At 46.9% G+C, this 16886-nt stretch overlaps 1 protein-coding gene across 5 annotated transcripts in view; it reads right to left on the bottom strand.

The window, feature by feature from the left end:
- rerea (arginine-glutamic acid dipeptide (RE) repeats a) overlaps positions 1 to 16886 on the bottom strand; it is a 126298-nt gene that overhangs the window by 54108 nt on the left and 55304 nt on the right. For all 5 annotated transcript variants that reach the window (XM_060046723.1, XM_060046714.1, XM_060046729.1 and 2 more), the window contains one exon: positions 8649 to 8719. In XM_060046723.1, the coding sequence (XP_059902706.1) occupies positions 8649 to 8719 (71 nt within the window). The remainder of the gene's footprint in view (positions 1 to 8648; positions 8720 to 16886) is intronic.

Raw genomic sequence — 16886 nt, 5'->3', positions numbered from 1 at the left:
GCTAGCAGCTCGCTCAACGTTGATCACCAAGGAGAATTCTTAATTCAAAATCTTAATTATAAAAATAATTAATGTTGTTTTTAAAGAAGTTTGCTTGTAATAATACTATGTGTGCCAATAATGCACCCATTGCACTCCATACCATTGCTAGAAGGAGGGATCCCCCATGCAGTTTTCTTTCTCAAGCTTTCTTCCTTGTTAATTAATGGAGCTTTATCTCGCCCCCTTTAAGGGGAGGGTTAGGGGTTGTCATAAATATATGGCCTGTAAAGCCCTTTGAGACTGTTACTGTGATTAAGGGCTGTACAAATAAAATTGACTTAATGGAAAATAAGCAGCATGTGTCAGGCAGGGGCCATTCCAATTAAAGTTGACCGATCCAAGCAAATGTTTGAAGTGTCAGGTTGGCTCAAAGACAAAGACAAGAGATTTTCCTCCAACATTCATAGCCAACTAGTGAAAGGATCATATAAAAGTGTTTCCTACACAGACTTTACTTGGGCAGGTCATTTTTTAACATAAAATATTGATGGCTCTACATAGAGAAGTGCTGCTGCCCGACTGTCTCCTGGGCAAGTCTTTACAAATAGACACACGGGACTCATAGCGGTGATGGTGTCTTTGGTTTCACCCGTCACATCGTTGTAATTCAGAGCGTGAATACCTGAGGAATATCCAACATCTTGAAATCTGAACAAAAGGAGCCCCCACCATTCGTGACCACCACGGATTCTAATGCTATGGGAAGCACTGTGATGTGTACTGTAACTTTATTCAATTACAACGTTCAAAATGCTTGAACATTTATTTTTAGTTACCACAGATTACAGCGCTGGGCTACCCACATCACATTATCTACAGCTGTAGGGGTAGTCCACTCATCTAATGGTGAGCTAGCAAGTTAACGTCATGTTACTTGCGACAATTTCATTACAATGCAATTGGATAATGTGAATAAACGGGAATAAACGTTACGTGAATTAAACAAAACATGAACTCCTCTGTGAAGATGATTCCTGCCTGAGCCACGTCAGATAGTTATCTCGGTGTTTGAAGACAACCAAAGTTTACAATATTTACTACGAGCGGCTGGGCTACATCAAAAGGCTATTCGCCCTCCAAATGTGTGTTCTACTCCCGTCCGGAGCCAGCGGACATCTTGAGTGTGCTACTGCTAAGGGAAACCTGGTACTTGTAATTAAGCTGTGTGTAATACACACAGCTGCCGGCTTAGGTGTGGCGATGGTTAATATGCTGGTTCTACCTTTCATTGCTTCTTTAGTTTCGCCGATGTGGCGTCGAGACTTGTTGCAAAAGAAAGAAGATAGCCAAGTCTGTTCGCTCCCCTGTTGCCAAGATAAAACACGGGCTTGATGCCGAAGCAGAGGGACGTTGCCTCAGATGTTAGTGAAGACATCAGAGTAGACAATTTAGTTTGTGATGTGGTAGAAAATAAAGAAAAGTCACTACGGAGGCTGAGGCACCACTGAATATTTCAACATCTAAGTGACATGGAATGAAATTAACACTTAAGATTTGGGGGCCAGAAGGGATTCTGCCACAAACAATATCGGAAAAATTAACATGAACGTTACTGGTAAGCTAGAAAGCAGCGAAGTTAGTATAAGCTAACTCGACAAAGGAAATCTCCATGGGGTGAGAAGCTAAAAGGCCTCTCCTTCTGAATAATTTAACAGTGATGGGTCAAAGAGCTGGATATTGATTGAGCTTTTAGAGCATCTTATGAAAATTCTATAACTGCTGGCCTGGCTCCTCAACCGCCCAACCCCCCCACTTCTGTCCTGGGGCTGTACCCTCTCGATCTGGGAAGGTAATCACCACACACACACACACACACACACACACACACACACACACACACACACACACACACACACACACACACACACACACACACACACACACACACACACACACACACACACACACACACACACACACACACACACACTTGATTCCTCCCCGTCTCCACTTCCCACCTCTTTCTTCTGCTATCCACAGAGAAGGATAATCCTATTGGCTAAACAACCAGTTTCCATAGCAGCCTTCCGTTAATGCATAAGGGCAGTGAATGGAAGACAAAAAAAAATTGGTTATCTGCCCAAAAAAGGTCGAGAGAGTGTGTGTGTGTGTGTGTGTGTGTGTGTGTGTGTGTGTGTGTGTGTGTGTGTGTGTGTGTGTGTGTGTGTGTGTGTGTGTGTGTGTGTGTGTGTGTGTGTGTGTGTGTGTGTCTCTCTCTCTCTCTCTCCCTCTTTTTGGTTCGCCTGATAGCTCACCTGAGCTGTGCAGAGCCAAGCATAGCAGTCCCTGCTCGTCTGGCCTGCTCTGCGTTGTTATCTCAACCTTTCCATTTGTGTTGCTTTATTTATTCATCCCTGTGCTCATGCAGACAATCAATTCCATTGGCCTCCCCAAAGGCAGACATGGATCTGTAGCTTGTTCAGTAACGCTAGCACGGCAGCTAAGCAGCAGACGCCAGGGGTTGGCTTAATTCACATAGTGTCCACTAGCACACTAGGCTGTCCAAATACACTGCCTGCCTAGAAATGGCTTCTGCCCATAGCTGAGGGTTCAGAAACTCACAAGGCAAGAAGCTGTCATTATTTGTCATTACACAGACCAGCATCCAAAATTGCCTCAATGAAACCTCAAGTGGATGAAGGGGGGAGGGGCTGCCTGATGCTGCATAAGTAGTATTAAAGAATATTTAATTCAAATTAGCTAGTCAGTAATGACACTGGAGAGCAAGTAGGTGATTTAAAGGTTAGTCAAATTAAAGAATGGTAACCAATCGATAAAAATATATATAATTGTAAGACAAAAGAATGTTTCCTTTGTTACCAATGTACACCTTTTTTTATTACAGAAAAAAGGTTTCCAGGATGTTTTACTAAGGTTTTGAATATTGTATTTGCAGACGTGTTTGCTGGGCTTTTATTTATTGTGCCGAGGCTGTGGAGCGAAAATGACCAGTGAATGTTCCCCTCTCCCCACAGGCTTGGCTGACTAGTGTCTATAGATCCCACGATGCCCTTGTCAAGGCTGCTTCCTCGCACAGAGCATAAAGACAAGCAGACATTTAAGATGGCTGCGCACACACGCGCACAAACACAATCAAGACTTCCGAGACCGAATACAATTAATACATCAAATCTTAGTGATACTAATTAGAAATAAGAATAAGAATGAAATGCACATCCATCTCTTTGTCTTCTCAAATATGTGGAAACGAACGCAGACTCGTGACATAATGGCCAAACATTCACTCACACGTGCCATATTGCCCCTAATGACTGCAGCCCACCTCCCCTTCCCCGTGGAGAGATGGTAGCGTCGTCACTCGATAAATATTAACAAGAAGCGCGACTGATGGCGGTGCTCACTGATCCATAATTGCATTTCAAAATGTTCGACGGAGGGAGAAAGGGAAGGGATGGGCGGCTTTGGAGATAGGGGGAATAGGAAGAGCGGGGAAACACAGTGGACTAGATCTACCGACTAGAGCACAGTGATGCCCGTCTCGTCAGCCTGCCTGCCATCGCCTCAATGGCTGAACACACACAGGAGCCTTTTGGGTAAAAGAAACACAGAGGCCATTCATTACAGTGTAATAGCCGGGCTTTCATCAAGTCACCGCTCCATGCATCACAGGGCTGCTGCTACTCGGTGCAGCGCTTCAGAGATAGGGGGATATCTGAGGGATATTTACTGAAGGATCAGATGGGACGGCAGGGTTCCGTCGCTTGCCAATTTAAGGCGATGCAGAAGAAGAAGAAAAAAAGATGGGTGATTGGATATGTGTGGCCATGCTCACAGAAGACGCCTGATTATCTCTTAGATGTCAGTCCGACTCCCCGCCTGGTTTCCGTCGCTATGGATCCCGTTCATAGAGCCCTAAATGCATGCTCTTGTATTCATGCACATATATTTGCATCTTTATCGAACATGTTTAATTGATGGGCAGGGGATAAATTATTGTTTGTAAGTGGCTTGTATGATAAACATGAGGGGGAGGTGGTGAGATAATTCTGCAAGGCTGAATTATGAGTCTGTTATAGAACGGTTCACATTACAGCATGCACAGTGAGGAACAAATGCATCAAAGACATGTGTTATTGTTAAATGAAAAACACGCAATGTTTATGGATAAATGCAGTGGATGTTACCAATTTAAATAACCTTAATAAAACCAAATTAAAATACAATTGTATCAAACATGATGAAAATCTAATTGAATGAGTATTGCTGGGTAAACCAAATTGCTCTAGAATTGAAACTTAAATTGGAATCAGAGATAACACTTGCTCTAGGAATAAAAGACTAGAACAAAAAAAGCATGAAAAACCTAAATTGAACTCGAAAAGCTGTCAAAACAGTCTGCAACTAAATAGATCAACCGATATTAAATAAGTGACAGCAGAGCTTGATTTACAGCAAAAGAGTATATTGGTAATTTTCCTTTGTGACATCTTCCGTTGTATGGGCATGATGGTTTACAAAAGACAACGCACATCCCTTATCGGTTAATACATAAAGACAGCCCGCTCAACCCTCATCCGTCAGTGAGTGTGGAGCAGGCAAACCGCACCTTCATAATGAATCAAGGTAATTAATTTCCCCTCACACCACTCCCACCTGCTCCTTCACTCTCCCATTTAACCAGAATGATTTACAACAATGACCTCCAATAATACGTAGGTAGGGGCACACAGAAATCCTTTAAATAAATAGAAAATATAAATAAAAAAATGAAAAGGCTCCAGCATTGCGGATGCAACTAGTAACCCACCTCCCCTCCACTGTTCTAGCAGGGCAAACAGTGATCAGCCAACCATGGGATGAGTGCAGGCCGGGAGAGTGTTCTTACACTGATGGCAAGACAATGAGCGCCACGGCTAAATGCGGTGGAGTATATATTTGAACCCCCTGCCCCCACCGTCGCTCCTCTCTGCATCGGGGGGTTCTGCTTATGTGACAAAGAAAATTCCTCATCCTTCTAAGCCGGCCGGGTCTGCGACATACGAGTAGGGCTCCTGGCGATAATTGCATTGTACATGGCATCTAATTAAATGTCCATGAGTAGTGGGATCCAATGGGAGGAGCAGGGAGAGTCTGTGTGCACTGGGAGGGAGGGAGGGAGGGGGAGATGGGTGGTGGGGGAGCACAGCTGAGTTGGCCAATAACAGCAAATGAGTTAAGCCTCAAGCAGAGGGGAGAGGGTGGTGGTGTGTGTATGTGTATGTGTGTTGAAAACATTGACACGATGACTAAAACATGGTTGAGATCGCAAAAAAAAAAAAGGAGTGACAAGCGGATCAAAGGAGAGATAGGTGGGCATGAAGTGTTACAATAGATGGAAGCCGGGAGGAGAGGGAGGGAAGTGAGACCAGAGATGGGGGTGGGGGAGGAGGATAGATTGTACCCGACAGCGGACCAATAGGCAGATAGTACTGCCGATTGATTCAATGACATATCATGTTAGCTAGCCGACACGCATTAATCTCCTCTCTCCCTCCCTCTCTCACGCTCTCTCCCTCTCTCACATGCTGTCAGACCACACAGAGATGTTTGTGTTCAACCTAAGGGAACAGTCACACATCGCAGGCTATATGTGAATATATTACAAAACAAAATGTGTTTGTGTGTGTACGTGAAAATGTATGTAACTATGTGTGTGTGTGTGTGTGTGTGTGTGTGTGTGTGTGTGTGTGTGTGTATGCATAGTACAGTCACACACATACTTGGCTTCAGCAATAAGCGTATTCCTCTCATCAACAAGATGTAAACTGATTAGACGGTCACAGCAGCAGATGCAAACTAAAGCAAGTGTTTGGTGAGGAGATGCTGTGATGTATGGGTGCAGCTTAGTGAGGTGAGGTACCGCCATTGAACAGCGGGGGATGGCGCTTGATAATGTTTTGCTGGGAGGGGGAGGTAGAGGGACCTAGCTAGCTTATGGGCGGGGCCAAACCCAGAGTAACTTAAATGCATCGATAACGATGATGTCTATGATGATGTACTTCCCACAGAAGGAGCATTATCTCACCACGCCGGCCACTTAATTGTGCGGATCGCTCACATCACAGGGTTATTGTAAGCCACTATCTCTGCGCCTAATGAACTGAACATTAGCATGGCAGAGCATTAAAGCTAATGGAGGGGCCAAACTCAAACCGCCTTCCTGCCAATTTCCACATTTTCTTTTTTTATTAGCGTTAGCCTAGCCTCAGGTTTTGCTCACTACCTCTGGCAGTTAAAATGGCCTCCCGCTGGTCACCTTTGTTTCCCAGCAGACATTTTATGTGCCAGCCATGCAACACGGGAGGACCATATGGCCAAATCAATATGTCACCCGAGTCCCAGTGGGTGTCAGTGGTGAGGAAAACAATGAAATGGACCGTCTGCCAAATCCAGGTTGACCCCAATAATGTAACGGATGGATTATTTTTTTCAAACAAGCGAGGATGTCTGGGTTTTCAGAAACAGAGTTAGCAGTTGGACTTGGTGATCACATTGAAAAAATAACAGAACGCCTGGCTTCAATCATTTACTCGGGAAATTGACCGGTACATTCAGAGGATTTTTGCACAAGCCTAATTGACATAGGTCATTTGATAGAGCCGTAAGACGAGTATGACCGCTCTGGAGAACGTAATGTGGCGTTGTGGGATTGGGAGGGGGGAATGGAGTGTGTGTGGTGGGGATTATATAGAAAAGGTTGTTTGGTTCCCCACCCCCATTGCTGCATAAAACAATATCCATGCTGTCAATAACGTTCTCTGTGTGCGTGTGTGTGTGCGTGTTTCACCAATCAAACAACACCGTTTCCTGCCAAGGAATGCAGAGAAAAGGAGACTGTATGCTGGACAAAGAAGGCGTAGGGGACGAAGCAGAGTAGGTTTCATCTCGTCCCGAGGGCAGATGTATGTTGTTCCAATTACGAGCGAGGATGACTGGGTAGTCTCCGGGTTGACTGGCTAGACAGCGGTTTAGTCCGGCCAGACTTATCACAGACAGAATCAGCAGTCCAACGGAGGGGATATTCATGTGGTCTAGTAAATAAGAGATTACGAGGCTTGCCGAGTTGCTGGCGTAGCATTAGCCTTTTGTAGTTCTACTGCCCTAAAACGCTATACATCTGAAGTACTCTAATGCCGTTTTTATTTTTTTCCACGTGAGCCAGCAGGCTTTGTTGTTTTAACAGAGGGATACAAGGGTACAGTCTGTTCAAACACACACAGCGGCATGCAGATGGTTGTTCATTAATTACAGATGGATGGGGAGAGAGGAGAGAGGAGGGGGGAGAACCAGCACAAGAGGGGGAATGCAAGAAGAGATGAAGGGAAAATAGAGCAAGTGAAAAAGAGAGAGCAAGACCGAGAGCGAGAGCGAGAGAGAGAGAATGTGAAGGAGGAAGGTCAGCTAATGGAGCCGGTGTTCTTTCTCTCTCCCTAGACAATTACCTTGGTCGGCCCAAGACCTCTCCTGACGCTCTTAATCAAGGTGCAGTTGTGCGTGTTCATGTGTGTGTGCGTGTGCATGAATCTGTCAGCGAGGGAAAAATATGGGGTTCCTGCCATCATCAGCAATATCCAGCACCAATTTCATTAAAGCCCCACTGCTGTGAGGCCCGACTCCTTTACCCTCTATCATGGCTACATCTTACCTAAAAAAAACTGTATACAACCAACCGCACATAGACACATCAGCACAGAACCCACTTACTCCCGTAAACACACACACACACACATACATAAAACACAATGCTCCGCCCTTTATTAGAAGGGGTGCTTGTGGCCCCTCCGCTGACCTCCCATCATCACCCTAGCTGTTGGCAGCCATTACTGAGGTCCCCTGGGGCCTGGCCCGGGCCGCCACCCAACCTCCTGCCCTCACATCAGACAATGGAGCTGTTAATAGACAGGCAGCGCTTCACTGCAGCGGGCCTCCTCACACTCCCTCTTTACCAGCCTGCTAACAGCTCCCACTTCCTCTGAGGGCTGCAGATTCCATTTCCAGCCCCAGTTTGATTTCAGGGAGCAAAAGAGCGAGAGCGAGAGAGCGAGAGAGCGAGAGAGCGAGAGAGGAAGCGAGAGCGAGTGGGAGAGATAGACTGGCCAAAGAGCCCTGAGATGCCCTATGCATCATTCGCCCCAAGATTAAAAGGCTAACCATGTTTGTTTACTTATTTGTACAGCAAAATAGATCATTTGATCTAGTCGGGATAGGGATTTTTATTTATTTTAAGTAAAATGGTGATGAACACCTTGATTAAATCAAAGAATTGCTTGAAGAAACACGTTTATTTCTATTAACAAGCAGTTTGAGCCTGGTTTATGTTCAAGAAAGATTCTCAAGAGTCTAACAGCCTTCCCCTCCACTTCAAATAGGCCATGGCTAGGGAAAAGAAAATGGCAAATAAAACCATCCACATTATTACAATGGATTGTAATTCAGCATTTCCCAGCATGCCTTGTGTCGGCTCCTCGTCACGGCATATCTGTTTACACAGTCAACGGCTGAAGCACTGCTGGTGGGCGGATCAGAGGAGCCGAGTGAACCATTGACTAGAGAAAGGACATGGAGATGCAGTGAAACAGAAAGAAAATGAAGAAACCAGTACTCACCAGCTTAAAGTCCTGAATGCTACATATAAAGTAGGGAGTGTTGGACCGTCGACTCTCAATATACACACAATCTGGAAGAGAAAAAAAAAAAGAAAGACATTAGGCATGAAAGCAATGCATTGAAAGATGATATTCACACTTCCCATGGGATTTTTATGTTCTCTGTGCAGGGCTGTGAAGAGATGCGAGTGGGTAATATGGTAGTTTGCGTTACCTCTGCTGAAAATAAAATTTTTCCCCTCTTGAGTCAAATTCAATTGGAATGCGGGTAATAGGATTAAGGACTTTTGGAGCGCTACAAGGTTGCCTTTCCAAATCAAACATTACACCCAAGGGGAATTATGTTATTGTTCCACTCCATTTGTACACCACAGAGTGTCAGATAGCAGGACGAGCTTCAGCCCTCCACAACCAAGAGCAACTTCCTTTAACTCTGCTGCGTAGGCCCCAACAGCTCGTCAGACTAACCTTGGCAACAAATTGATAGGATTTGAACTAAAAAGGAAAAAAGCCATTAATAGCGGCCCTGTCCCCTCTGCTCTTGTTCCACTTCCCATAATGCTGCCAAATTACATAACCCTTGACAGTTTACCACGAGTCCTGAATAGTGTGTGTGTGTGTGTGTGTGTGTGTGTGTGTGTGTGTGTGTGTGTGTGTGTGTGTGTAAGGGGTCCTAGGCCAGCTGTGCAGTTAAATTGAATGCGACTGGTGGTATAATCGGGTCGTGAACTCCCATCTCCTTAACAAAAACATCACGGTGTAAAGGACAAAAACACTGACTACCACTTCTGTTGAACAGACCAGAAGGAGAATAAGGGGATGTTTTGTGTGTGTGTGTTGGGTATTAGGCTAAGGGTTTATTCTTAACCTAGCATAGTATAGTAAACTATAATAGAGGTACTAATGATAATAATAATAACAGGTTTCAGTTTACAGAATAGACTGCACACTGTTGTTGCTGGTGAAACTGGAAAGTGAGTGAAACACACACAAACGAAAAATAGATCACACAGACTTAGGGCTCTATTCTGTCGCTGCTCCAATTCCAACAGCAGCCGGTTTGGGGGCTGAAACCTATTTTAGGTGGTGCCATGTCATTGAAGGGCTGGCTGGGTCAGCTCTTCAGCCCAGACCTGGCTGTCATAAACGACTGGCCAGCTTAGCAGCTGGAACGCAGCTTACACACACACACACACACACACACACACACACAGAGAGACAAACGCTCACACACACACAAACAAACTCTCACACACACACACACACACACACACACACACACACACACACACACACACACACACACACACACACACACACACACACACACACACACACACACACACACACACACACACACACACACACACCGGCTAACATCTAGCAGCCTGTCTCTCTCTTGAAGCTGAGTTTGCTTAACGTTAGCTTTTAAATAAGCCAATGCCTATAGGAGAGGCTGGTTCTCACTGCAAGAGGGCAGGATCAGGGTCTGGGCCGTAGTATCCCTAACAAAGAACTTGCTGGCTACCTTTCCAACAGGCCCGGCTCTGGCATCATGCAGTATTTATTTGTTTGTGTCAACAGAGTTATCGATCTGGCTGTGGTTTATCTTGCCGTGTGCGGTTGGGGGAAGAAAAGACATTAAATAGCTTTGACAACACAGATACCATTTGGAGAATGTCTACGTGTTAATGTCTGTGTGAGGTGTGTAGTGTATTCATGTGTGTGTACGTGTGCGTGTGCATGTGTGCGTGCGTGTGTGTATTACTCCAGGGTAGGTTATCTGCTATGGGTTGAATGATGTATTGTAAGGGAAGGGTGGGGTTTATCGCCCAATGCTGTTCGTCTGAGTGACGCATGCGCCCCCCCACCCCCTCCATCTCTCACTGAACCCCTTCTACCCCCACTGTTCTCTCCACTATTCCCCCTTCCTCCCTCCCTTCCTTCACCCATCCTACACATCCCCCTGGGGGGGAGAGCGAGAGGGAGAGGGAGAGGGAGAGAGAGAAAGAAGTGGGGGAGGGGGATGGAGGTCTCCGAGAACAAAAGCGTCTAATCTGAATGAGATGAGATGACTTGTTTCAGAGGAATCAAATTGGGAGAATTAGGGTTTAGTCTCCCTTCACCTCGCCTGCGCTTTCATTTAGAGGGGCCAGATCCCCCTGCGGACCAACCAGATACAACGCACACAAAGAGCCCACCGCCGACAGGAACCAGAGGAAAGGGGCGGGGGAGGATGGGGGGGGGGATTAGGAGGTGCAAGAACATACAGCAATCCAGTTTAAATCATTCACAGCCGGCAAGAGTCTGTTCCCCTAACATCCCCATTTATTTTTCTCTATATACACACCCATTACATTTTGAATTCATCCAGAATTCATAAAAAAAAAAAAAAAGTCTGCTACCTCAAGGCCCTTCCCCTCAAATGACTTCCAAACTCAACTGGATAATGGGTGTGAGCTCCACGGCTGAAAAGATGAGCAGTTCCAAACTCAAACCCAAAATGGAGCCATGAGAACTGTGTGTGTTCTAGGGGTGAGGGGAAAGGGGGAGGGGGGCTTGCGAGGCAGCACCGCCAACCCCCCCCCCCCCCCCCCAGGGTCCACCAGGCTTGTTAAACATTCCAGCCATTTTGTGCACTGGGAAGTGGGTCTCCTCGCTCAACTGGAGAATGGAAGTAGGAATGGGGGGTTGGGGGGGCGGGGGGGTTCAGGAGGAACAGCACTGTGGTTGGTGGGTTTGTGTGTATAAGTGCATGTGTACGCGAGCGCGCGTGTGTGTGTGTGTGTGTGTGTGTGTGTGTGTGTGTGTGTGTGTGTGTGTGTGTGTGTGTGTGTGTGTGTGTGTGTGTGTGTGTGTGTGTGTGTGTGTGTGTGTGTGTGTGTGTGTGTGTGTGTGTTGGGGTGTTTGGTATAGGACTGAAGTGTGCGCTGACGGGATTTATATAGACGGCGGGTAGTGGAGCTGGGGGGCTTTTGTAAGAGGGCTGTTTATTCCCCCCCCCCCCCCCCCCCTTTGGCAGTCAAATATTCCACCGCTGTTTCTCCCCCTGCTCAGCATGTACCACCAGTCTTTCACCTGCACCCCAGGATCAAAAGATTCCCCAGCTCCCCACTGCAGAAATGAACAGCTTCATAGCTTGATGGTTTAGCCTTGAAAAAATACGAAACACATCACCGCATGGCTCCAGCAGCGTGAGCGTCCCAATGAAACCATATCCTCCGTTAAGCCATTGTTCCTCCAATTACATTGTCACGGCTTAAGTTTACTGGCCTGAATATTCATTGAGGAGGAGGTGGCTAGTATCCCATTTACACCACCCCCCTCCCCCCTTCCTCATACACACACTTTCCTCCTCCCTGCTCATTGTTCAGCAAGCCATTCTGCTCCGGCTAGTGAGCATGTCTAATCAAAAACACACCTATCCTCTGCACACGAGGGCCCCCGCTCTACCGCCTCGTCCTCCATCTCCTGCCTCCTCCCTTTGCTCCACCGTCAAAACAATAGGTTGCTGTTTAGTTTACTGCAGCATGAAATGGGGGTGTGTGGAGGAGGGGGGTCTTGGGGAATTTTGGCCTTGCTTTACTTTTATGAGCAAAGTAATGTTAAAAAGAAATAAAAGGGAGCCATGATGAACGGAATACGAGCATAGAGCCAGTGTTTTGTAAACGGCAACCGGGGGGGAATAAATGTGGAGCGTGTGTTTGGGTCTTCGCTCAGCAAAACATTGGGAATAGGAGTGTATTTAACATGCATGACTGGCTTATTAAATGGAAAGGAGCATTAGCCTAAGCTGGGCTCCGAGGGTTAGCCATGAGGCAGGATGCACCTGCATTGTTTAAAAAGGGGCAATGCAAAAGCCTGCAGATCCTGTGCACCCTTACGCACGCCCGCGCACACGCACACGCACACACACACACACACACACACACACACACACACACACACACACACACTACAGTGTGGGGGGGTTCAGGCCACCCGCCCCCCCTCGGGTCTAAATCCTAAAATTAAAGAACGGCAGGAATGCAATAATGGAACCACAGGGGTGTAGGGGCCAAAGAGAATAGAGAGAAACATGGAGGGACATAGAAAGAGCATGCTTGTATTGTGCATTATAAATTATCCAGCCAACAACCACACGGTTCCCACTGTGTAACCATGCCTCTCCTCGCCGGGCAGGGCTCTTCATGGCGTGAGCATGGGAGTCCTTCAACACGGCGCCCAGGCCAAACTATCCCCACAGGCCACAAGCAGAGCTAACCCTGCTCTCTGCTCTTACTTTAGCCATCCACCTGACCGCTTGACCGCTCCCTCTTTATTCTGGTTGGAGAGCGGGGGAAATGCCTTGCACTCACCGCGCCAGGGCAGCCCTACAGCTGACTGGGCTCCTGGCAGAGAACAGAGGCCCTTTGACAAGTTACAACCCACCCCGCTCCCACTTCGCCACCCCAACCAGCCCACTTCCCCAGCGCCCCTCTCTCCGCTGGCCCACACTTTCTCATTTAGCAGTCGGCAGGTGGTGGGATTTCACCTCACAAAAGGAGAGAGAGAGAGAGAGAGAGAGAGAGAGAGAGAGAGAAAATAACAGAGCGAGGGGATATTTTTTATCAGTCTTTGGCAGGGAAGAGAGGGATGACAGAGTGGAGCGGGGACTTCTTTAAAAATAGATCTGTTGGGTTAGTGAAGGGCAGCAGCTTCTCAGTGTGGGCTACTGCTTCCATGCGACACGGCTCACAGGGGCCGTGCCTTGTCGCGTGGACGTTGGCTGGGGACAGCAGATTGACAGGTTCCGCTGCTAGGTGAGCAGGGGGGTGGGGAGGGGTGGTGGGGGGGTTAATTGCATGTAAAAATAACACATGGTCTTCTATGGCCAAAGCTAGAGCTACTTACAATGCCTGCAGTGGTCTGTCTTTCTTTCTATCATTCTATATCGACATTATAGTCACCAGACTCATTAGCAATGACATTAGCATCCCTTGCAACCAGGCTAAAACGTCCACTTTCTGTCGAGTATAGACTTGTGTCAAACATCTCCTTTATCTTTTCATCCCTACTATTGTACAGCGCAGGTCCACAAGGACTTGGTTGGGGGAGCAATGTCTCTAGAGAACATGGAGGGGAAGCTGGAGGACGTGTCAGGGACTGCAGGCAGGTGGTTTCCGTCTCCCCCCTCCATGACTAACTCTTCCAGTGAGCCAGTAAGTCAGACAGGAAGGGGGAGACGAGCTGCGGCAGCTACCTGCCTGCAGCGCTAAAGGACAGCCACGCCGCGGCGGAGGGTTAGCGTTCGCTGCGTGACGGAAAAGGTCCACAGCTGGAGAGCTGGAGTGTGTGTGCACACATCTCGGATGGCCTTTGAGCATGTGTTTGTTAGTACACACACTGTGGAGTACATACACCATAACAGGAAGAAGGCCCTGCAGACCATGTATTTTCAGCATCAGATGAGGAAATGCAACGTCCTGCAGGCCATCCGCGGTCAAATTCTGCACACTCATTACAGAGTCCATCCTCACCTCATCGATTGCTGTCTGCTTCACTGCCTCTGTCTCGCTTTACCTCTCTCTCCATGTTTTTATATTAACCTTTTAAATGTATCAATCTCTCTCTGTAGTACCAATGTAATGCACCAACACACCAACTCAAACTCCATGATACACTTACTCTTGGTTTATCAGTCTTTGTCATTTACTTTGTCGTTACGTTCAAATTGACTTATTGTATATATTGACGTGTATACACATACATTATTTTGTCTTTTTACATTCACTATATGTGTCCAAGAAACTCAAACGTAAGGGATACACACTTATAGAAACCCAATCTTCCACTGTTGTGCGTAACTATACTGAGAAACGCGGTGACCGCCCGGACCTTGGAATAAAGGTACTTACTATGCATGTACTGCTTATGTTCTGAGACCGAAGGTGTGTGTGTGCGTGTTTGCGTGTCCCAACGCTTCTGGGGTGTCTATTGATCCAACCAAGGCAGTGTGTATAATCTCCTGAGAAGGAATCTATAAACTGGGGGGCTGTAGAATGCAACCAGACCTCTGGATGTGTCTAGCCTAGCCTGGGGATGGGGCGGCTGGGGTGTGGGGTTACTCTGAATACTCAGTCCCAAGACAGTGATCGATCGGCCGGGTCCGCTTGCCCCGCTACAGGCTGCGTGGACTGGCAGCCAGCAATACAAATGGCCCGAAACCCTCTCTCCTGACCACCTTCACAGACACATGGCAACTTAAAGAAAAACAGCAGCACAGCTAGAATCAGTCACAGCCCCCCGCCCCCGTCCTATTGGTTTGCTGCACTTCTCCCTCCGACCCATCCAGTCCAATCGATTTGCTCTAAGCCGCCCTCCTCCCCATCTTCTAGGAATAGAGAGACTAAGCAGGAAGAGAGATGGGTGGGTGGGAGGAAGACGGGACTCTTGTTGGTGCAGTGGGTGTCAATGCTAACTTCCTGCCTATCACTGTAGTGTCCTTGACGTATACATTTGTCAGGCACTAAATGAAGCCAAGGCAATTAAAAAGGTGTTATGGTCTGTTTTTTTTCTTTCCCTTCCTTTTCCTTGTCTTCTCTAGATCAGACCGGCTGTCTTCCCCTTCTCCACACAAATCCCTCTCAACGGGTGGTCAGTTGTACATATTGTGTGTCACTAGGAGGGTATAAAGGGATTTCAAATTTAGCAAGGCATAATCCATTGCAGGCTTTATGCCTGTTTAAGCCGTGCACATCAAATCTGATTGCAATAACCAGGCGGGATAAGGAAAAAAGAAAAACATGCACTGTGCACGTGGACTGTGTGAGTACCGAACACACTTCTGCATAGAGACACAATCAGATAAGCATACAAACACAGCCGGCTGATCATTTGAACCACAGGCAGATGAGACAGCGGTAGGTCAGTGACTTGGTGGAGGATCTTTCATGTTGACAATAGGAGGTAAACGACAAACTATGTTGGACTTAGTGGTCTGATGGCAGACCACCACAAAACACACTGCTGACCTGTTCTCTAATCCAAACCGTCACGGTGGTACAGACCGCAGCGGGAAGGGAGCAGATAGGGACTCCACTTGGGCCCGAGTCCAGCTCTTGTCAGAATAATTGTAGGAGAAGTAAATATTTCCCACTGGCTCGGTGGCAGGCTGTGCCATTCATTAGGAGGTGAAAATGTAAATATTCTGCAGGGGGCATGATCCCTCCATGGTCCACTTTGTTTATGTGCTGTAGGAGCATTTCATCAGACTAGCTGGCTGCTTCGGTTAACCCATTGCCCAAGATCCCTTCATTCTCTCCCTCTGTAAAACCCCTTCCCCCCCTCCCACTCTAAAGCCCTCTCTCTCTCTCTCTCTCTCCCTCCCTCGTTCTCTTTGCAAGGTCGAGTGTAGAACAAAGTGGCAGAGCTCTTGCTATTAAAGATGAAATGCAGAGAGAGTGCATGTCAGGGAGCGTCTAAGGGAATAAAGAAGAATCTGGTTTAATGTGCCTGCCTTCGCCTTTGGACCTCCAATTGCGCACAAACTCAGAGTTAATTTACCCGGCAAGATAAGACCACATCCACACTAACACATTTTTTTAACGCATTACTTTGCTACGTTAACGCTTTGCCTCCACACTACTCCCGTGTTTTAGATCCCCTATAACAGAGTTTTTTGAAAACGCTGCTGAGCCCGGTTTGGTTTGAAAACCCTGGGATTGCGTTTTAGAGTGGATAGGCCGCAACACCCATGTTCGCTTCCTGATTCAGTAACAACGTGTCCTTTCCTGATTTATCACAGCCCTATCATCTGACCATTTACCGGAAGAAGCCCAAACAACATCAACCACGCCTGCCAGTGGTAAATGTAAAAGTGGATGATGGTTTCTCCATTGCTGTTCTTCCTCTGTAGTACTTTCGGCACCTAAGGAACCAACCGCAGAGAGGACAATCTGCTTCCTGTTGACGCGCATGCCCAGTGAATGTGAATGGTCACATGATATGCGTTTCCAGGACCGAGATTATTTCTGAAATGGTGCAAAACGGTTGCTTTCATTTTATAAATACTGCTTACAATGAAAACGTATCAGTGTGATTATAGCCCAAGTCTGCTGGTAGCAGGTTAGGTGGTGTGCATTCATACGTAGTTTATTTATATATGTGAGCAGGTGGGAGTAGATAGCCCTAGAATAAGATAACTGAACACACTGGCTATAATGTTCCCCAATAAATACTGTAAGTTATGTACAACAA

This window comes from Gadus macrocephalus, chromosome 1 (genome assembly GCF_031168955.1).
Source record: "Gadus macrocephalus chromosome 1, ASM3116895v1".
In the NCBI taxonomy this organism is placed as follows: Eukaryota; Metazoa; Chordata; class Actinopteri; order Gadiformes; family Gadidae; genus Gadus; species Gadus macrocephalus.
This window is presented reverse-complemented; position numbering and strand designations above follow the sequence as displayed.